Genomic DNA, 23,660 nt, shown 5'->3' on the forward strand with positions numbered 1-23,660 from the left:
AAAGAGTTCCCGTGGTTGGTGCGATTTTGCGCTTGTTTGGTGAAGATGGCGAAATGGTTCAGGGACTTTCCCATCAACCTGAAGAACGGCAGCGAACGAGTCCGTTCGGCCTCCGAATCAGGCCCCCAAACACGACACAAAGGGTCCCTCTCCCGTGATAGCCTGAAGGGAAATCCGCGCAAAGATAATGGAGTGACCGCTTTGCTGGCAGGGAGAAACAGGAAGAATTCGGCCACGGAGTTGGGCCGCAACTACAACACCGGTTCTGCAGGTGGAACCGTGTGGGAGACTCTGGCCCCCGGAAAAAATCGCAAGAACTCTTCCAAGGTGGAGGCTCCAGCAGAGAAGGTTCAAGTGAGGACCACCAGCCTGGCTCAGGCTTACATCAGCAGGATGATCAAAGTGGACAAGCAGGACAAGAATCCCAAACTAAATGGGATAAGTGAGCAGATCAAACCCGACGCTGACAGTGGACGCTCCGATATTAAAACAACAGTAAGTAACTTGATTTTGTTCACTTAAAAGGTGTGTTTCTGTCTATCTGGAATACAGAGGAATCTCAGAAGATCCCCCCAAAGTGTTAGTTTGTGGTTTTACAAGCACTTTCTGAAATAATCATTTATCTCGTCGTTGTGTCCACTCCTAATTGACCATCCAAAAAGTTACTAGGTAATGTGATCCCACGACAGAATGGTACCAAATTTAGCGAGAGTTGTTCAAAAAGTGATAACCCTTCAACTAGTGGTTCTACTGCACAAATCTAATGGACCATCTACAGGAGTTGTTCTAAAAACCCTTAACTCTTTTTAGAGCAAGTAACTAATTTTGCTCATTTATTATTATTAATTGGATGCTTGCATTTTTTAAATGATTATTTTATTCATTCATCTTCCATACGGCCCATCCTCGAAAGGGTTGCGGGGTTGCTGGAGCCTAACCCAGCTGTCGTCGGGCGAAAGGCAGACAACACATACTAGACTGGTCGCCAGTCAGTCATAGGGCAAACAGAGAGACAAACGACCATACGCAGTCCCAATCATAAGGCCACCAACGGGAATCGAGCCCACACCTGCCCGCACCGAAGTCAGGCGAGTGAAACTCTACACCCCGATTCGTCTATTATTATTATTCTAATAATTTATAACTACATATATACAATATTAAGAAAAAGAAAACGAATCAATTTGAAATCATTAAAAACAAAAACAGCCACTAGTTAAGGCCCAAAACAACATTCGAAAGTTGATTTCTTTTGATAGTATTTGATGCATTGCATGCCATTGACGGATATTCATTTATACTGAGAAAAATGGCAATGATCGTTCACTGGTTAAGCCCTAATCCCAATTAAAATGGATTTGACGTCTTTCGGCGTCAATGGGAATGATTTAAGAGTGATTCAGCCTTGGAATTAAGTTTTAGAATATCATTTTGCTAGTGAAATTGATACAACTCAGTTTTCTATGTGAAAATGTGAAATTAGAACAAGGAGATAGTGTCCCATTACCACTGTATTCTTGTTGCCATAATGAGCTGTATCCAATTTCCATCGCCAGTGCAAGACAACAATGTCGTGAACCCTTCATTGTGCTCCATCAAATAATACTCTGACCTCTTTGCGCTATTATTTCCACTCAGACAATCGCGGTTGCCCCCACAAATAGATACAAACGAGTTATCTTATCTGCATCTTTCTTTGTGTGTCTCAGCTGATCATTCTCGAGGACTACGCGGATCCTTTCGACGCAGAGAAAACCAAAGAACAAAGGGAGGCGGAGAGAGCAGGAGTGAATGACGGCTACATGGAGCCTTATGATGCCCAGGTCATTATCACAGGTGAGGTCAGAAGGTCAGATGTCTTCCACTTTTGGTCCTTTTTGTTTGAGAAAAGCATCACTATATTATATTATCTTATATTGTATTTGGGGAGTTGTGTTTCAGCAGCATTTATATCTCGCAGATGACAGCACTGTGAGCTCAAATGGCATACGGTGCACAAATCTTTATTTTCCTCTGTTGATCCCACTAACCCTGACAGTAGGATAATATTTAATTAAACTAGAATTATGAAATGGTGTTTATCTAAATCTTTGACACTATATGTTGAAGTCCTTGGTTTGCCACACAGGAACTTGAATTTGTATATAGTAAGTGTCAATGTGTAGTCAGTTATTAACCCAAGTAGAATTATAATGCCAGTCCAATTTTTTTTAAAGGAAAATCACTTCAAAAGCACATGAACATGAAAACAATAAAATAGAAAACTGTACCGTGGGAAGTTGTTAGTTTACGTTATGTCAGCTTTGAGTCAGGAAAGGCATCACCTGTCAACAGGCAAGCAAAGATAAAAACAATTGATGTAATATGATACAAATTTCCAATACGACTTGCATGCACGCAGAATTGTAATCATCATACAATACATCTCAAAATGTATAAAACTTGGCATTTTTAAACAAAAAAACAGTGTTATTTAAATGTGCAGGTTTATTAATGACCATGATCAGAATTAAGTGTAGGAACAGGATGAATGTAAATATAGTTACAAGAATTAAAAGTGTACACTCATGTGCTATTGAATGCAAAATGATGAGCCTGAACACTAATCATAAAGTTGAAGGTTTCATTGGAATGTAACAACACTTTGTGGCTTGGAACCTACCCTACCCTACTCTAGTACTCTACTCTACTATACACTACTTTACTCGGATTATTTGCCCCAGTATGAAATGAGCAAATATACATATAACTGAAATCCATGTTCTCTTACATATACTACTCAATCCACTTGGCTTCAGTGTTAAATGTCTCTTTTTAAAGTAAGTTAGTGCCAAATCGGAGCTCCGGTTTGAATGCACGTCGACTTGCATCCCCTTTGGCGGTTCCTATGGCAACAGTGTTGTGAAGGGACAATGGGCGCAGCTTCCTCTTCCAGTTTCCTGTCTCCTGACTCTGTTTCCTTTGCTCCATTCTCCTAAAATAGGAAGCGGCCCCCACTGCGCACATACACACACTAAACGTGTTAACAGAATGTTACGATCCCTTCGACCCACCCCAAAACAAGCGATACCCCCCCACCCCCAAATCACTTCCCAGCAGTCAGGAAGTTGGCTGCTCAGCCGTCCAATCCGAGGGATCGCTGACCTTTTCTTCCTGTACCTCCATTGTTTGCTCTCACAATAGTGCAGACACATAGGCTACCTGCACTGAAACACAAGCCACATTCCGATTTGTGACATGGTACAGGATGCCGTAGATCTTTTTATCTCTGTCACCAGTACAAAGAGCCCCCTGGACTGTGTTTGTTCCTGCAGAATCACTTCAGTTTAGACGTGTTTGTTTGCATGAACAAGCCATAAATCTCTTGACTGAAACCTTTTCGTCTGCTTAAAAGCTAAAGAGGAGCTGCACCTTTCAGAGTGACAATGTACCCAAGCACAGATGTGGATACAGCCGTACATACATATATATTAATCTTTAATTTATTTATTTTTAAACAATGAAATCAAAGTCAACTTGCATAGTATTTTTCCATCTAGAAAATATAAAACTCATGTATCAAATATGATACATTTGGCCATATAGGTTGTTTAAGTGTATATTTTAGGAACATTTTGGAATTTTGAAATGTATCGAAGTATATATTAATCGTGCTTTAATCTTTCTATTTTTAAACAACGAAATCAAAGTCAATGAATTTCTACAACTCACATAGTATTTTTCCAACAAGAAAATACAAAAGTCACGTATCAAATATGATACATTTGGCCATATAGGTTGTTTAAGTGTATATTTTAGGAAAATTTTGGAATTTTGAAATGTATCGAAGTATATATTAATCGTGCTTTAATCTTTCAGTTTTTAAACAATAAAATCAAAGTCAATGAATTTCTACAACTCACATAGTATTTCTCCAACTAGAAAATACAAAACTCATGTATCAAATATGATACATTTGGCCATATAGGTTGTTTAAGTGTATATTTTGTGAACATTTTGAAATGTATCAAAGTCTTGATACCACCTGATTATTTACTGAATGTGAAATAGATTTTTTGTTTATTCCTGATGACAGACAAGAGAAAGTCTAAACATCGGGCCATGTTTTGCAGAGGTACGTCGTCGAGGCTCCAAGGACCTCCTCAAAGTGTGCGTGCTGGTCGACCGAGGCCAAGAAGCGGAGGAACGCAAGCCCCCGCCGCCCAATATCTACGACACGCCGTACGAAGGCAAACTGGAGGGCGACAGCGAAGGCGTGTGGATCCCTGTCACGCGGCCCGAATCCGACATCCGTCCGGCCACCGAGTACGAGCTTCCCTGGGAGTGGAGGAAGGAGGACATTGTTCGAGCACTGTCAGGTAGGTTCTCCATGCTTGGGTGGCAGTTGTGGAAGGAAGGGTGTCACAGTCATCTCACCAAAGTACTATCATGGCTATCTGTTTGGCTTATGCAGGAAGCAAAACAATTCTGCTGAATGCCTCTCCAACGATGTGTTGACTTTGCTGATGGAGTTTTATTGATATTGTGTCTGTGGTTTCCTGCAGCCCAGTTTGAGGCAGTGGATTGTTCTCTGGCTAAGGAGAACGGTCGTCAGCAGCAGCAGCAAACTTTGAGGCAGAAGAGCTGGACGCACAAAACACTAGTGTCCACCTCTTCTACCCCCTCTTCCTCTTCACCTTCCTTTCCTTCTTCGCCCATTCTCAAACTCTCCCCAATAACAACCTCGGCTCCTTCCTATCCCACCCTGAGACTATCACCGTCTTCCAGTTCCAACAAGCCTCCCTCTCCTACCTCAACCAACGCCCCACTGGATGGGGTTGCGGCCAGTGTGGACTCCAGCCTGCCACTGGATAAGCAAAGGTGAGGGGGAGTCTAATATTTTATATATTTTTATACATCTATTTAGTGGAGGAGTTAGCTGTCAGCACAATGTTGTTTCCCAATCTATCTAAATATGTGGGCCATTCTTACTTATCTGATTTTCCGGTAGATTTTCATTAATAATAGGTAATAAACTAACAAAGGCTTGAGTAGTTTACCTTACAAATCATTGGTAACATTTATAATAAGATTTATTTGGTGTTTACAAGTGATGCATCGATACAACACGAAAATAAGGTCCTCAGTATCGGGAACTATTAAGAAATAATGTGCAGATGCTATGCTACACAGCTGCTGCTGATTAGGTGATAGGACAGCTTAGGAGGATCTAGGCAAGGAAGATGATTTTTAAAACCTCCAGACTGCTGAGGGACTGTGTGGTAACCACAATCTCAGTCTGCAGAAGGTCCCCACCTTGTGGACTTCCTATGTGTGGCTCCAGTTTTTTACCTAGGTCTACAATGTCTTATGTGTCTTGTGTCTGTCTTGCTACTGCAACCAAAAAATTTCCCGAATACGGGATGACAGAAAGTTCTAACCTAACCATATGTATTCTTTGTAATTTATGTTTTTTCCAATCGGCATTCAAGCGACCCACACTGCTGTAAAAAAAGCAGCTGGCCGCCGATTATGAATGCCACTAAACAACAACACAAAGAATATGCAAGCATGACTGATTAATACTTGCGATAGGTAACATAATGACTGTACTAAAACATTCTGAGCCGTGTGAGTCTCAAGTTATGAAAGACTATTACTATTTTTTTTGTCACACATACCAGGTGGCAGATAAAAATAATGATAATATAAATTGCCTTCCAATTCTTGAATGACCTATTACATTACAGTTACATAAAAAGGCTATGGACAATTGGTGTCACAGAAATCCCTTTTAAACTACTGTTCTAAGTGGATTTTCTATTACTGTGCTCTAAGTAGAGGGTGTTCACTTGATTTACTGTAGGTGGGACCTGAAGTGTAAAATGGCTTTCTTCATCTCATTAAGCATGGCCTTTCCATTGAAAGGGAACCAGTAGGGAGCACGCTCAAAGCGTGTGTGCATTTGTTACTCTCTTGTCGCAGCCGAATGCCATTTTGTTCTCTGTTCTCTCCAAGCGCCATGTGGGCTGTCGTTCTAGTCTTAATCTGCTGTCAAGACCACATTATTTGTTATGAGGCCTCTTCTGAGCTGTTGCGCATACCGTGTCGTTCTAATGAACCACATAAAGTCGGCTCATCTTCACTCACAGCATCTTTTTGTCTCTATATGTCGCCACGCTGTGTCTTACCCATGTCCTGAGCAAGCTGGTACCATGGCAGCATCAGTCGGCAGCAAGCTGAGGCCCAGCTGCAGCGCTGCAGGGAAGCCAGCTTCCTGGTGAGAGACAGCGAATCAGGAACCAGCAAGTATTCCATTGCTCTCAAGTGAGTGACTTACTGACTGTGTGTGGATGTGACAAGCAGTGCTGAGCATTTGCCCTCATTTCCTGTAAGGCCTATGAGCCACCTCGATCTAGAGACAGCCAGTACCATTTTGGTCGTTTTGAAGTTTTGAAGAAAAAGACTCCAGTTAAAAAAAAATCTCTTTGACTTTTCAATTTAAAGCTTCGAATGACACATTCATTAAAGAAAGAAAATGTGAATACAGAAACATTGGTACTGAAAGAAACCTGTTGCAAATATACTCTACAATGTACAGATATCAGTGCAAGATCTAAGTGATAGTGATATTTATCTTTTTATATGAAATACAAATATCTCTGAAGGACAACAATCTACAGAAATTGTATTCATTCATTCATTTGCCAAACCGCTTATCCTCACAAGGCTTGCAGGGGGTGCTGGAGCCAATCCTAGGCAACTGTAGGCAGTAGGGGAGACACACCCTGAATTGGTTGCCAGGCAATCGGAGGCCACAGGGAGACAGAAAACCATTCATGCACACACACTCATACCTTGGAGCAATTTAGAGTGTTCAACCAGCCTACCAAGCATGTTTTTGGGATGTCGGAGGAAACCGGAGTACCCGGAGAAGACCCACATAAGCCCTGGGAGAACATGCAAAAACATCCATGCGCGAGTAAAATGAGTAATTGCTGAGTCGCTTTTGCAGAGTAAATCTACTCATAAAAACAGACCTGACCTAACCTGAAAGCTGAGCCATTATGTATGTGTGTATGTGCGCATATAGGCCAGTGCACATTTGTTCTACATTGCTCATTCATTTGAGAGTCCACCTAATTAACCCCTTCTACACATCCAATGAACCTTTGCTGCTGCACACCATCAGTTAGCCAGGGATAGATAACAGCAAGTGATTTAAATTCTCATATCCAGGTCTGAATTATACAGACAGTCGTTGACTTACGGCCGCATTTGGTTCCAACAGACCGGTTGCGTATCGATCAATGTGTGGATACTGCTGTAGATGATAACATTTTTACATGATGTCTCAACTTACAGCTATTTCAGGGGTCGAAAACCTACGGCTCGCGAGCCATATGTCTCTTTTGATGCATGCATATGGGTCTTCGCTGACCTATAAGCTAAAATGTGGAACCCGCTAACTCTAGCACTGCTTTAGTCATCTTTTTTTTTTCTTTGACTCCCTTGCGATTGGCCATTTAAGATGCTGGTGCTGCAAACGACAACTGTCGTATACAACACTCGCACTGGACTGTCAAGAATCATGCGTCACAAGACAATCATGCTTAGACTGTCTGTATTCCAATAATGTGGCCGTACTATATTTTACTTTGAGCTGACAATGCTGTTTTCTTGTCACTTGCCAGGACCCGTCAGAGTTGTGTGCACATCATCGTGGCCCAAACAAAGAGCAGCAAGGGGTTGGGCTACACTCTAGATCAAAGTAGCTGCGTCTTCGCCAGCATCCCTGAGCTGGTGCACCACTACTGCTCGCACAGACTGCCCTTCACCGGGGCCGAGCACATGACCCTGCAGCACGCCGTGCAAAGGTTGCACTTGTAAGGCGTGATGGTGTAGTTAAAGATGTGCCTCTATATCATTTCATTTTTGTAGCGGCCAGCTGACAGAAACAGTTTTGGAAGGGTAAGGGGTAATATAATGAACAAGTAGAAGAGTTAACTACACTCAATGTCTGGGTTTATATCTTGGGGGGATTCTATGACTTGCTAAGATATTTTTCCTGTCATGAAAATTCATTGTAAAATGTGGAACATTTTCCCAGCAATGGTGAAAATTTACTTTTAATTTTTGAACAATCTCAGCGCACCAAAAACAAAAAAGCACACTGATTCATTTATTCAAAGTGAATACACTGGGCTTCCTCAAATGATCCCCTATCAGTTTTACCAAGATCCCTTAAAACCGAGGTGCTGACACAATCAAGCGCAGTGCCAGAAAATTAGGTTGGCTTTGTAAGATCAATAGAAGTGATTGGAGTATAGCCATTCATCCATCCACAGCTGTCAGTCAGCCTATTGATCGATGCAGAAAATGAGGCTCATTTGCCAGCCAATGTTTGTCAAGAGAAAGAGCTTCAGTAGTGATTAGATGCTTTGGAATGAGGCTAATGCAGGCTGGTCTGGTGAGTGTGTTTGGGGAGGAGAGTGAGGGTACGTACGGTGCTCGTAATTTTGCGAATCAGCAGAATTTTCAGATTGCTGAGGTCTGCAACTAAATGTGGGACCATGATAGCAATATTAGGCCTTTTGGTGATGACAAAGCTCCTTTTTTATCCTTAAGCTTCAGTTTAGAAATTGCTCTGAAGGTCATACTAAATTAATGAAGGCTTGTTTATTATAGAAGTGTTTTGGATTACATTTTGGGGGGCTTGTAAGAGTTGTTTGTTTGTTTCTCATGGCAGAAGCGTTTACATGTACTCTCGCAGGTCATCTTAAATGATTATGCATAAAGTGACTGATTTTTTTCTAGACCTTAATCATGATAAAGCCTGTATATTCTTGTTGTAAACATGTATCTGGTGAATAAAATTGTATTTGTGAAAATGTGTTGTTAATGGAAGTGCCAACTCCTGGAAACGTAAAGAATGAAAACATTGACATGGATGTGTAATCAATCACATGCACACTATTGATACGACTACTCATAGCTGTGAGTAAAGAAAATGTTGTGTTATTGTGTAGTCAGTGTTGTGTGTATGAACATTCCATGTGTGTCGTTTTTCAGAATATGAGTGAAAAAAAATGAACATTTGAAGAGAGATTATCTCAGGTGTTTATGAAAGCAGTTAAACAGGGTTGTTAGAATGTTACACAATTAAGTATTGGACAATTTCAGACATGTAAACGAGTGAATATTTTTTACATGTGTGAATAGATGAGGGAAAACTACTTCAGTCGGTTGTGAGAGGTTTCGTTATTAGAATTGTTTCGTGCAAAGAGTCAACTGGAGGTTGAGGCCCTAAAAGTTGGAGAGGTGCAAGACTATTGTGAGGTTAAAAAATAGATATGAAAAAAACTGGTGCACAGGCAAATATGTTGCATTTGAAAATGCATACACCATAAAATTAATATGTAGTTATTCGCACATTACACAAAGGTTGTCCCCTACAACTAAGGTACAATCTTCATCTCTTCATTTTCCATTCCTTTTTTATTCTTGATAAAAGATGACAAGCAACAATAGGAAAATGTACTAGTTATGTAGTTATGTGTATATGATAGCATGAGTATGTAAACATTTTATATTTATATATGAGTGTTGTTGCAGTTTGGAGCAATAATAGCAATAATAATAAAATAGTTTATTGCAAAGCGTCACCATAAACAGTCACATATGCATTATAACCATGTGAACTGTGATCATGTCAACACACTAGTAAACACACCGGTTTGCATGAGTGTCTAAGCAATGTGTGTTCATCCATGTGTGCGTGCGTTTGTATGTGCAAAAAAATGGAAGAGGAGGATTACCAGGTTGCCATGGCGATTACTGAGCGTGAGGTAGGGCATCTCCTCAGGGAGGGAGAGGAGAGACAGACTGCGATATATAAAAGCAGCTATGAATAACCAGGATTTCAGTGGCGATACACTTGGGAATAACGATGTGGTGTGCGACGTCAATATACAGCTACAAATGATTCCAATTGTGATGTAACAACTGGAGTGCTTTTAATATGAGGTCAAAGATAAGCAAATATCTGTCAGATGTTAAGCGCGCTTAGCTTTCGGGTTCACACTTGCTATTCTTGCACACCGTTGGTCCGCAGCCCGCAGGCAGGTCTCGAAAAACATACAACAACAGACTGCATAGAGCATCACCTCTCCTCCCATCTGTGTAAAGCATTGTGGTCAGTCTGCCTAATTAAAAGCCACAAAGTAGGTCAGAATGAACAACAGGCCTTCCATGGAAGTGGGCCGTAGCAATCCTCAACCCACTCAATGTGGTTCAGAACATGCTCAGATGACGTATATTTGTTGCAAGTGTCAAATAAGCTAATCGTTCAGCCACTACGCTGCTCTACGGCAGTGTTTCCCAACCATTGTGCCACGGCACACTGGGGTGCCGCGGAAAATTGCAAGAAGTCATACAATGTAATATTCAGAGAGAAAAAATGAGATTAAAATTGAACTATTACAAGGTTAAAATCAAAATATGATGAACATTAAATGATAGATTATACTATTAAAAGATTCACATTGTGAAACAGTCATTTTGTTGCTTATTTTTCTCTAACTTGAACTTGAAGTTGTTTGGTTTCTAGGGCATCAACTTTTGACGACATAAAGGGTTTTTGTGCGTAATATTTGGAGAAAAGTCGTAAAATTATGCAATTAAAAACATTACCGGAAGTTGTTCAGGATCCGCAGACATCAATTTTTGATGACATTAGGTCAGTGTGAAAAATAAGATTAAGGAATAATTTGGGAGGTTTATGTGATTCCTGTTGATAAAACTTTGATGAGAATGACAAATGCTAATATAGGCGACATAGTTTTAAATGAAAAGATTTTCAGATGGTGGTGTCCTTGAGATTTTTAAAATGCAAAAAGTGTGGGGAAACTGCTCTACAGAACCAGATTTGGTAACTTACCTTGTAAAACGAATATCACACACCTTATAATAACATAGAGCTCCTTTCTTCCAGATAAATAGTGAAGATGTAAAAAAGAAATTGAACTAATATTCAATAGGCGCTAGAAAATTCCAGTGATCATTTGTTTCTGAAACAATGATCTTTATTGACCCCGAGAGTTGTGCAGTCTGATAGCCGGCATCTCCTATTCACGAACCACCTTCTACTGTGAACTTTGTCCCGGTAGATATGCTTTCTTAAACTGCTTATAAGGCAATGGTTGTGTCTAGGCATCTGATGACGATACGAAAAGGGCGCTTCTTGAAGACGAAACATCATAGATTCAAACATAATAACAGAGAATTCCATTTATTGACACATCGCTCCACTCACTGCCTTCTGTTCTCCAACAAAACAGAGAAAATACTGACCCAAGTGCACCAAACCTTAACAATTGGGTGTACTGTGTGTGTCCATTCTGCATAACATTGCATTTCACACTTAGGACAGCACATCTGCTAAAATGCATGGCACAAAATCAGCACAAGTTTTCAAAGTATATGCTGAAATGACCAATACAAATGGAAATGGAGAGTTGAAAGGAGTTCTGTCATAGCCATAATAAAGTTACAGCTGCTGGCGAGTGGCTCAAATTCAGAAGCTCCAAACTAATGAACAACAAGTGGCCAACATTTTTGTTTTCTTCCATTTAAAAATAAACAAAATGACAATGAATATTATTTCTGGTATGTCAAAAAATGAAAAGTTCTTCATCTAAATAAATGTAATTTAGGCCCGGTGGCCGAGTGGTTAGCGCGTCGGTATCAGTTCTGAGATCGACAGTTCGATCGCGGGTTCCTCTGTGAAGTTTGCATGTTCTCCCCAGGCTTGCGTGGGTTTTCTCCGGGTACTCCGGTTTTCTCCCACATCCCAAAAACATGCACATTGGCTGGTTGAACTCTCTAAATTGCTCCTAGGTATGAGTGTGAGCGTGAATGGTTGTCTGTCTCCTTACACCCTGCAACTGGCTGGTCACCAATTCAGGGTGTCCCCCAACTGGGATTAGGCTCCAGCACCCCCCACGACTTTTGTGAGGATAAGTGGTACAGAAAATGAATGAATGAAAATAAAAGTAATTTAAACCCTCAGTCACTTGCTAGCTAGCACTTTCCTAATTGCTATTAGGAGGGAGTGACAGCGAGGGAAGAAAAAGGGACAGAGAAGAAGAGAGAGGACGGATGGAAGAAGGTGGAGACAAGCACTCGTGGGGGTCCCAGCTATTAAATAATTCAGCGAGAGACTCACAGCAGCACTCAGTGCAGAGGAGGAGCACTGTCAGGTCAGCTCATTCACCGCTCAGGAGAGGGCAAGAGGGAAGGAAGTGTGGATAAAGATAGCACGAGAGGGGAAGACATTACTGCGAAAGCATGGCCATGCGCCTTTACATTGCCGTGTGCGCACCTTACTGTCTATGTGTGTGTGTCGTCTGCACGTGTGCTTGATGCAAGTCATGTGATAATCAAGGTGAAACAGGTCGCCGCCTCTCGCAGATTTTCGGATTTCTTTTTCATCGCCACGGCAACCGCCTCCTCCCTCCCTCAGCCTACTTTGCGCATTTTACTTTTGCTGTCTTCTTTACGCACATCCATCACTCTCTTTTGGGTTGGATCACAGTCTGACTCCGTGCACCGACTTTTGACTCTCCCTCTTTGGATGTGGACACGCCACCTTATTCAACCTAATCATTAATTATTAGCTTTCCCAATGGCAAAAGTGCAAGTGGATGGGGAAGGTGGAGGAGGCATCAAAACCCAAAACAAAAACTTTAAGGCAGATTTTGAAGTTTAAAGGTGACCTTAGATTATTCTTTTTTTAATAAGCTTTGATGTCAGGTAATGAGTACAATTTGTATTGCAAAGGCTATATCAATTTTTAAACAATTGTTTTGCCACTTCAAATGACCATATCTCATTTATGTGGGACTGATTGAATGGAATTTATATGTCTAAGATTATATTTAACCTCTTTGTTGTGGTTTTATGTTGGTGTGTTGGTGTCTAACTTGTTCTTTTTTGGGGGGCGTTGACTTCCTTTATACGGGCCCTTTAAATTACAAAACAATAAATAAAATCTTGCTTTTTTCAAGGTAAATCTAGATTTAAGATGTTTTTTCTGTTCTCACTGACCAACAATTAAAAATCTAAATGATAAACCTAATATAACATAACATAAATACAGGGACGGTGCTGACAAATGTTTTTTTTTTATCTTCTCTTATGTCCTGCAGTTCTTGTACCCTAAAAACAACACTTTTTCTTTCAGCGGCCGCTAAGCTTGATTCGATGTGACATCTTAAAAGAGGAATTTCCAAAACATAAATCTTTATGAGATGTAATTTAGGAAGGAGATGCTACCGTGAGTCGTAGTGTAAGCAATTTATATAATAATGGGTTGTCGATTATTTACATAATAGGTATTTTTTACATAATAATTCCTTACTGCAAGTGCCAGTGTTGCCCCTTGCCATTTAATCAAAAATTGTAGTTTTATTGCAGAAACATGCACATCCAAATTTCAAACTATAGTAGTCGTACAATTTTCTTGCATTTTCTTTTTTTTAGGTTTGTGGTGGTCCAGGTGACTTAAAACAAATAAAACAAAATTAAACTAGGAAGCTTTCCAGCCAATCACAGCCTATATCGACAAATAAGTATTCATATATATTGCTAAAAAAAATGGAGTATTCAATTAAATAAATATAGTCACAACAACAAATAGAGTACTGCATGTTTATATAATTAACTTACATTAACATTGTGCAGGGCGGCCCGGCGACTGAGTGGTTAGCATTCAGGGTGTCCCCCCGCCTCTGGCCCGAAGTCAGGTGGGATGAGCTACAGCACCCCTGTGAACCTAGTGAGCATAAAGCGGTTCAGAAAATGAGATGAGGACATTGTGCATGTGAATCTATCATTTAATGTTCCGTGTCATAAATGAAAAGACTGCCATGAGCTGTGGTAGTTATTTAAACCTTAAAAATAATGAATAATGAATTGGAGGTCCATCGCCGTCAAATGGCAGCCAATGATTTAATGAGCTTTACGTGGGGAAGGCGTCGTTTGGCGAGCTGAGAGGAGGGGGGATGGACCACCACATCCATCTCTTTCCACCCCGCCCCCCTTGCAGAGCAGCCCGCCCACTTTCCCTCCATCTCGCACCAGCACTCGCCGGAGCACGACCCGCGGCTCGGAGCTCACGTGCGGACTCTCGGCGTGCGGACTCTCGGCGTGCCCATTTCCCTTTTTGGTGGTCCTCCATCGTCGGCGCAGGAGCACAACATGACGCCAGGGTACCAGGTATCAAGTCAAGGAAGGTTGGGGTCGTGAGGAAGAAGAGGAGAAAGGAAAGGGAGAGGAAGGGGGGGATTCTCATCGAGCACCTTTCGGGATCGGGATGGTGAGAATGAGGATGACGATGATGTTGGAGGAGAGCTGGCTCCTGATGTTGCTGTTGGCGCTGCTCGCCATTGCGAGAGGTGAGGAACTCCATCCTTTCACATACTCCAGCCATTTGAATCAATTCAATTCATCATGTTCATGCGCGGAGTCACCGTGGAAGCTTTCAAAAAGGAATGAGAGGCAGAAAGGGCCAGATTTTGCATTTCTATGTCGCCACACTCATGATGAAATATCATAGATTTTACACGCACTCGGCAGTTTGACATGAAATGCACTGTCACTTTAAAAGTGGATCCTCTGTCACAGTGCCACAAAAATATCCCAGTATTGATTTATTAATGAGGCTATTAATACATGTATTATTGGACACTAAAAGTGGTTTAAATGTATTACATTATATTGCAATATATTTAGTATATTTTCGTATAATCTGGGTTATTTTCAAAGATACATAGTTGTAGCACTTTTAAAAAGCATAAGATCATTGTTGTTTATATTGTGCTCATTTACAGACGCTGAACGATTGGTGTTATTTTTGAAAGTTTTGCCATAATATATATTTAGTTTGGGATATATTTGATTATACTATATGTAAATATTTTTTAGTATATTTAGCTATCTAATGGTAATCTTATTTACGTTATATATACATATATATGTATATATAAATATATATATATATAAGTATGTAGTATATATATGTATCTATATATATATGGGTCATTTTCACATAATTCAGCAAATAACGGTAAAGACACTTTCAGAAAATGAATAATTTACAAAATGCAATTCAAGCATTCTGATTATCTCTAATTAGCAACACTAGCACTGCCTGGAAATATCTTAGCTGGAACTTTAATGAAAACATAATTAATTAAAATTTAACCTGGATTTTACTAGTCTGAGCTCCTTGTACTGGTGAATGATACGATATTGGTGCCCCATAAGAGCCACAAGGTCTTTCTCAAGGTCATCACAGAGTTTCGCAATGGTGACAGATTTTTCTTTCTTCTGGATGACAACAACATCAATTGGCCCATTATTTGTCATTCTGGTCTCTACTCCCTTCTCCCATTCGTGGTATAACACTTGCTCCTTTGATTGCCTTATGTCATCAGTTCCATCCCTGTAGATCTTTTTGATGTATTTCTTGCAGACAGCACAGTTTCTAAACATACAACGGTAAAGACAAAATTTATTAACGGTAAAGACACAACATTCCACCTCAGCCTTTGACATTGGTAGATGGTATTTCTTGGCACTCAGTAAATGATAGTGTTCTGCATGCATACACCATGCCCAGTTCATTAAAAAGCAAAGTAATTATGTTCACCAAGTTTTTAGGACATCGGTAAAGACATGGAATTGTTACGACATTTCACAGGTATGGTCCTTACCTTGGTTTTAGTTTCATTCTCATGGCTTCTGCTTAGCTGGCGTTGACAATATGGCTGACAACATCCTGGTACTTCTCCCACACCAGCCACCTGGTGTATTTACTGTGAATTTTTTGGTGTATTTCTCATGTGATAACGGTAAAGACACACTAACTGATATGAAAGGTACATCAGTAAAACTGTTTGCAGTTGCAATTCTTTTGCATTTTTCTCAAAGACAACTTGAGTGAAAATACTATTGAAACAAATCTAAACAACACATTCTAAATAGAGACAAACAAATAAATCATAACCCGACTTTTCATTCCTATAAACTGTGACACTAGATTCTGGACATCTAACGGAGTGGACAAATTCAACATAAACTGGCTCTCAATGTATTTGTGTCTCAAATAGATTTCTCTTAAAATTGGTGCCAAATGTAGTATAATATGTGGCAAACAAAGCAGTAGTAATTAATTTTTATAACTTTGTAACACATAAAGGGAAAGTCCAGGGCCATATCTTTACCGTTATTTGCTGAATTATGTGAAAATGACCCATATATATATGTGTGCATATATATATATATATATATATATATATATATATATATATATGTGTATATATATATATATGTGCATATATATATACATATACATATATATATATATATATATATATATATATATATATATATATATATATATATATATATATATATATATATATATATATATGGGGTACTGGGTTCAAATCTAGGTCGGTCCAACTGTGTGGAGTTTGCATGTTCTCCCCGGGCCTGCGTGGGTTTCCTCTGGGTTTCCTCCGACATTCCGAAAACATGCATGATAGGTTGATTGGACACTACTAACTGTGAAGTTATTTCCCTTCTAGAATAGAAGGTATCATCCTCCCACACATTCTTCCATTGTCTGTCCCCCATTAACACAGAGGTCTCCGATTTGAGTGGGCAGGTTAATTAGAGACAGCCTGAACTAAACAACTTCCTATCACCAAGGACAGATGACATGCCATCAGGCAATGCGGGAAATGATCCTATAGAGCGGTATAGTTACGTGCATGCTTTCAGTGCACGTTTACAGTACATTTGGTGTAGAGAAATATGATTCCCTCTGTTGGCTCTAATGGAATGATTTACTGGTAGAGTGAAAAAGGCTTCACCTTAATTTGGCCTCAGGGAATTGTGTTAAGGATTTTCACCCACTTTCTAGTCTGTACCGTGCCAAAGCCCTCAATCAATCAATCGGTTCAGACCCTCGCCAATCCTCCAACCGAGCGATTAATAAGTCATCTTAACAGAGACATTTTGGACCATTCTAATTGCGGGACAGGCACTTGTCTAAATTGCCTTTATTGACTAAAGCGTAAAAAAACCCAGACTGATGTCGAAAAGTGGACGCTCAGATCAGAAGGGATGTTGACTTGGCAATCAGAGCCATCACAGAGTCAGGATCCCACATGGGCAAGTTCTCCCTATCAGTAGCCGCTTTTGACCCGCCGGACACTGGTGATGATCTCATCTAATTCTCAAATGGCGGTATGGCGTGTTGCTGTGTGAAAGCTCACACGGTCGCGGCATTATCCCGCTTGACTGGATCCTGCGCAAAAAGGGGGAGAACTCCTCAATGACTGCGATGCCTCGTTTGCACCTGGAGGCTTGCTATCGAGCTCCTACCAAATTGTACTTTGCACGCCACAGAAGAGATTGCAGATGTGCACTACTTCTTCAGAGCACAAACTAGTTGTCACTGAAACAACAGTGCCTTTGGCAACTACTCTTTTGCCAAGTCGTGTAAAATACCTACTCCCAATGGATTCCAGACATCATGAATCAAATGGAGTTCAGTACAGTTTTGGAAAAGTATGCTTTAGTCTGTCTCTCACTTGTAGGGCTTTGAATCTCACCTTCAATTTCCAAAATTCCAAAAGCATGTTCACAATTCCTCTTAAACAAACACTCTCTTAAATTTACTGGCGGCTTAGAGGTGATTAAACTCATTTTACCCCAAAGACTACAAATAATATAGAAAATCAATGAATGAATTGAATGGCTGGCTGAGGTCATAAATTTGAGGGAGTTTATGTTGGACACGTTTTAGTAAAACAAAGGGCTTGTGCTCAAGTATTGTCTTTAATTTAAGGCTTTTAATGCTTTTACAAAGTACTAAAATTTATTTTCGGGAGGAAGTCAGTATCTGGGAATAGTTCACGTTAAATTGGCCCTAGACTTTTAAGGTTTGAGTTTTTGTTGGGTGGAATTTGCATGGTCTACCATTCGCATAAGGTATTTTTCAGTTTCTATGACTAGTGAGTAAAGGAGACAAAAACAATAAAACACAAGCTATCTTTCGTCACATTACGAATGATTTTTGCATTATATTACAGAAGTCGCTTCATGTATAAGTCGCCCAACTTGCAAATTTTTCAAACATTATTGTTCATTTTTTAGATTGAATTTTAGCTATAAACACAAAAGCCACCAGAAAATGTATTTATTCACTATCCAAGCCACTTATCCTCACAAGGATCAGTGGTGTGCTGGAGCCGATTCCTGCCCCCCCCCCCCCCCCCCAAAGGTCAGGATATCGATACATATAAGTGCATCCCTAGAATATACTTATTGAATTTCATACTAATCCATCCACAAATAATGGAGTAAAAACTTTAGTTATAATCCTCACCAACAAGAACAAAGACTTACCTAATATCTCAAAATAAATAAGATTTTGGTGTTGTCTGAAATGGACACTAATGCAACTTTCATTCAGTCCAGTGTGGAAAATCTCATATGCTAGTAGCACATTGAGTTAAATGGTTGGTCATGGAGTAAATCAAACTCATAAGTAAATGTACTACTTCATTGTTTTTACAACAGTGCAGTTCAATGGGATTGCACTTAAAGATAAAGGAAAATGCCCCCAACGGGAAATGTGACTTTAAGCAGCATCAGGCAAAGCATAGAACACTTATGAGTCATTCCTAGTTTAGTTTGAAAATGTGATTAGCATTATCATCTTCCCAGAGTCGGACACGTGTGAAGGAATACTCACAATGAGCGTGTGGGCACCACACGCATATAGCAACACATTCAATTATGGGTAAACCTTTCAAATGCAACACGTGCTTCCAAATAATCCTCGCCTCATTCCTAATGATGATGGCGGCGGCTACGCTGGCATGACAGAGCATCCCGGTGAGCCGTAACAAGCCGGATGGATGGGATGTTTTCCGCTTCAAGCACGAGCACACATCGTCAGGGCAAAAACATGTGATCAAGGGAGACACGGGGGAACAAATTAAGTCTTTAAATTAACCGCCCTGCACAGGCCCCATCTTTTCCTGACCACATAAGCGTATGTAAATACGCAGATATACAGTATGTGTATGGAACAGCAGTGACGTTTGGCGTCTGTGCTAAGACGCTCAAGGGCATTTCAGCACCTGTTTTGCACGTCATCACATCGGGATGTCTACTGCCCCTCCTTTACTTCCTTCGCGCTTTCTCTGGGCCATGCATTATAAACGGGTCTGTGGTGCGGTCTTGACCTGAAGCAAGGGTTTCTGCATGATGACGACAAGAATAAACAACAGAATCTCCAAAGTTGAAGGCCTTGAAATATTGAATCAATAGCTTAATTTCCACCTATAAATCTGATAAGTCTGATGTCCACTGACCTGCTGTGCAACAAAAAACACCTGGCACCAAAACATCAACATTCAAGGCAAAAGACACAAACAAAAGGTAAAGCTTCATGTGGTATCATTGCTTCTGACAGTTTCCTTGAACATAAGGGACACACTGGCAAAAGATAAGGAAAATGAGGGGGGTGTAGGTACAAGGTTTAATGACACAGGTTTGGGCACTCAGGTGATTATGGGAGACAAGACTGACCAGGTCTCCACAGGGCAACATGTAACAGTAGTGATTGTATTAACAAGGATTGGGCGTATAGGTCTATGTTTTGATCAGTCTATAGCAGGGGTGTCAAACCGGTCCTCAAAGAGCCGCAGTGGGAGCAGGTTTTCATTCCAACTCAACAAGAGTATACCTTTTTCAAGTGTAATCAGTTAATCAAAGTCAGGTGATACTTATTTTAGAAGACACCATATTGGTTAAAATGTCGGCACTGGATCGGTTGGAACAAAGATAAACATTACAAATTATTTCTAGTTAAAATCAGTCTGAGGTGTTATCTTTAACAATTAGAAATATTGCTGCTCATAATAATTTTACAAAGGAGAGATTTATTTTGTGAATAGCCAACTGGTGTTGACCATTGAAGTTTGTCAGTTTGGGTTTTTAAACAAAAAGAACTAGCAGTTTATTACACCCCAACAGCATAACTGCTTCAGTCATTTATAAACAGTCCAATTTCCTCAATTCAACCTTTGTGAATCACCATGACCTGGATAGCCTTGACTGGTCGCCAGCTCATCACAGGAAAGAAAAACAAGCTTTCACACTGGCATTGACGCCAATGGACAATTTGGCCTTCACTGAACCTTCATCTCCGGGTACCTGGAGAACACCCTTATACAAAAAGCCTGACAATTCAAACTGACATCCGAACCTGTTAACCTTTGGACCCCGAGGCAGATTTCCCATCCACTTTCTTACAGCACTTGCCAGTGTGTGATTGTTGTAGACCATCCTAAAGGATTTTTAATTTTAAAAACAACAACAACAAGGGTATACCACACTAAGGCACCTTCCTGTTTGTGTTTGTGTGTGTATACGCGAGTGACAACGAATTATTTCCCCGTCACGGCTACAAGTTCTGCTCAGTCAGTCAGACTGTCATCACTGTTCTGCTGCACCACTGATCTCTGCAGCATCTCAACAATCCTCCCCCTTTCTGTCTCCATCCTTTTGGAGCGACTCCCAACACACTGCAGTAGCAGGATCACATCAGCACATACAGCACTGCATGTGCCACTGTACAAACGGGCCACAACAGATGTGTGTAATGAGTGTGGTTGTGGTAACCCATGAGATTAGGAGAGCGCGGCGAAGGGAGAGCAGAGGTTTAATAGAAACTTAAGTGGACTAAGAAAAGAGGAGTAAGATAAGAGCACAAGTTCTCACTCGGACAGTGTGGCTGTTAATTAAGATTGGAGGCGCATTTTCTCTTATAAAACAGAGTTAGAAGAATTTTGTGATTGAATGCCTCGTAGTAGGAACCACATTTACAACACAAGAGAAAGGTGAAAGTGGATGGAATGCTTTGACATTGTGACATGACTGATCTTGCAAAGAGGAGCATCAGAACTGAGCAAAATAAATTGGCAATGGAAAAACTGGGAGAAATGGGCACGCTGGTGGACATGAATGAGCCTGTAAGCGTATTAGTTTTGCTATTTAAGCCAATTAAACATGTCATACACTCAGTGAGTACACAACCTGCTAAGAAATCCTTATGCTGGTTTCTGTACTACCAAAACCAGCACCAAATAACTTGATAAGCAGCATCAAAACTCAACAAATTCAGCAATGCAGGTCTTGCTAGTAAGAAACCAGCATATGTTGGGTTTCTAAGCAGATGAATAGGAACCCAAAAGTCATTGATTCAATTATTTTCAACACCACTTGCTGGAGCCTACCCCAGCAGACTTTGGGAGAAAGGCAGACTACATACTAGACTGGCCACTGAGTCGTAGGGCACACATGGCGACAGACAACCATTCACACTTACAACCACACTCCCACTGAGTGAGAATCGATGCCCAGCTGCCCACATAGATGCATGCGATAGTTTGTTGACGCCACAGTCAATGAAGCTTCCACCATATAGCGGCAGTCTGCCCAATCAATATTGACATTTTAGCTATGTTGGCACCACACAGCCAATTGGTCGCTGCAAGTAGTACAGTGGATGAATGCCGGTATTGATTTATATGAATATTAGAGCAAATAATGAGTGCTGCTGCGGCCAAAAAGCCTCTTTAGTCGAGCACATAGCGGGAATGGCAGCTCTATTCTTTTTTTTATAATTGCCTCATAAAGAGATGATCATATCGTCTAATTGTATTTAACTCTGGTAAGCCCTCATTTTTTTCTACATTTATAGAGAGAGGACTTTCAGTAATGATGTGAACCCACTTGTATGTGTGTGTGTTTGGTAGTGCATGCATGGCAGTGCGTAAGTTCACTCTCTCCAAGGTCTAATGGGAAGACGTACTGAAATATTCATGGTTTCACATTAAGTTTGCAATATTTGCACTGGAAAACAAGCAGGATCAGACCTTAGCTAGCAGCCACATTACAAGCCCTAAGCTTGGCCTTTAGCATGACATAGCCGCACAGACAGTTCACCTTTGTATAAGGAAGTGGCGCTTAGCATCTCAGATAACCCAGAATTCAAACCGCCATTTTCTGAAGCGTAACACAAGACTGGGGAGGCATCTCGGCCTTGCAGTTACGGGGGTCGTGGGTTCGGTCCCAGATTGATCCTCACTGTGTGGATTTCATGTACATATTCTCCTTGGGCTTGCGTGGGTTTTCTCTGGGTACCCTAATTTCCTCCCACATCCCAAAAACATGCATGGTAGACTGGATGAGCACTCCAAATTGCCCCTTAGGTGTGAGTGTGAGCAGGAATGGTTGTCCGTCTCCTTGTGCCCTGCAATTCTCTGGCCACCGATTCAGAGTGTCCCCTGCCTGGTACCTGTAGTTACCTGGGATAGGCTCCAGCAACCCTGCAACCCTTGTGGGATTAAGCGGTTCAGAAATTGATAGAATAAATGAACAACACAACACTATCTTAACATCAAGCTCACAGTAACTTTTAAAGAGATTTTGGTAATAATGAGTAGCGCAGGGACAATGTTTTGTTTTATCTTTGACAATTATTCACATATTTTAACATAGATGTTTAAATGCACGACATAGTAATTAATACCCTTTGTAATGCAAGCTTTGTTTTGCAAATACTATACTGCCAGCATCACAGTTTAGTTCTCGCATTTTACCATAAATTATTTTTTTTCTTTTTAAACTGTCATTAAACAATGTTGAAAACGTCACTTAAAATGCTTTCAAAACAGTTGTTAATTTTGCAGTTAGGACTTGAAATCTAACATTTGGTAGCTGTGGAATCTTTCTGTCATACCACGTGTATAACATGCATGAATCATAGTCTGTTGTTTTTCATTTAACTCATTTAAGGTGTAATTGGACATTTAAAAAAAAAACATATGTAACTCAGCTTAATTGTTTGACTTGATGCCCTTATTTTTTGCCGTTGTAACCTAGCATTTGCTCTAAACCTGAAAGTTATCACTTGACCCTTATAACATGACAAGACCATTTCATAGAAGTCAAGGTATTCATTCATTAATTTTCTAGACCACTTATCCTCACAAGGGCCACGGGGGTCCTGGAGCCATAGCTCTTATTAACAATTTAGTGTTCAACCAGCCTAGCATACATGTTTATGGGATGTGAGAGAAAACTGGAATACCTGCCTGGTTCAGCCCAAAACCCGCTGTCACCTATCTCCAAATCTTCACCAAAATGCAAAGGCCTCTTCTTTGGCCATCTTTTGAAATCCCTTGTGCCATCCCCACACTGGCTCCTTGCTTTAGGAAAATAAAAGACTTTCAAGTATCCACAAATTGGTTTTGAGCATGAGCCACATGATGAGCAGAGAGATGCAGGGAATGTGTTCTGCTCCATCATTGTTTAAGTAGTCTGCTTCCTCCTTCCTGTCTCACAGTGCTGTTATTGCCTTGAGCATTTGGGAGTATTGCATATTACTCATATGGCTATGTAATGCTTATTTCCCCCATGAATATGTGCACACATCAGGACTCATATCAGCACCCACATGCCATAAATAAAACCAATGCAACACTCTTTCACACACACACACACACTCACATGCTGCCAGGCCTCGTATTGAT

The 23,660-nt window shown here is 40.6% G+C and overlaps 2 protein-coding genes and 1 long non-coding RNA gene across 3 annotated transcripts in view; 2 read left to right on the forward strand and 1 right to left on the reverse strand.

The window, feature by feature from the left end:
• she (Src homology 2 domain containing E) lies at nt 1-8,870 on the forward strand. Its single transcript, XM_077597611.1, has 6 exons — nt 1-495; nt 1,710-1,836; nt 4,113-4,358; nt 4,545-4,860; nt 6,187-6,306; nt 7,674-8,870. Exons 1-6 carry the CDS (start codon nt 46-48, stop codon nt 7,867-7,869), a joined length of 1,455 nt encoding a protein of 484 aa, XP_077453737.1. The 5' UTR covers nt 1-45; the 3' UTR covers nt 7,870-8,870.
• Nucleotides 5,442-23,660, reverse strand: part of LOC144072538 (uncharacterized) — an 18,980-nt gene continuing 761 nt past the window's right edge. The window contains exons 2-4 of the long non-coding RNA XR_013299822.1: nt 13,708-13,813; nt 6,320-6,394; nt 5,442-6,256 (exon numbers count right to left, since the gene is read on the reverse strand). This is a non-coding gene — a long non-coding RNA (uncharacterized LOC144072538). The remainder of the gene's footprint in view (nt 6,257-6,319; nt 6,395-13,707; nt 13,814-23,660) is intronic.
• The window catches only part of chrnb2 (cholinergic receptor, nicotinic, beta 2), a 22,077-nt gene continuing 12,594 nt past the window's right edge, over nt 14,178-23,660 (forward strand). The window contains exon 1 of the mRNA XM_077597610.1: nt 14,178-14,435. Within this exon, the coding sequence (XP_077453736.1) occupies nt 14,354-14,435 (82 nt within the window). The 5' untranslated portion in view covers nt 14,178-14,353. The remainder of the gene's footprint in view (nt 14,436-23,660) is intronic.

This window comes from Stigmatopora argus, chromosome 4 (genome assembly GCF_051989625.1).
Source record: "Stigmatopora argus isolate UIUO_Sarg chromosome 4, RoL_Sarg_1.0, whole genome shotgun sequence".
Lineage (NCBI taxonomy): Eukaryota > Metazoa > Chordata > Actinopteri > Syngnathiformes > Syngnathidae > Stigmatopora > Stigmatopora argus.

Coding starts and splice junctions, on each gene's coding strand:
- she (XM_077597611.1), top strand. CDS start 46: ATGGCGAAATGGTTCAGGGACTTTCCCATCAACCTGAAGAACGGCAGC. Junction 1,837..4,112: donor TGCCCAGGTCATTATCACAG/GTGAGGTCAGAA, acceptor CATGTTTTGCAG/AGGTACGTCGTCGAGGCTCC. Junction 4,861..6,186: donor CTGCCACTGGATAAGCAAAG/GTGAGGGGGAGT, acceptor GTCCTGAGCAAG/CTGGTACCATGGCAGCATCA.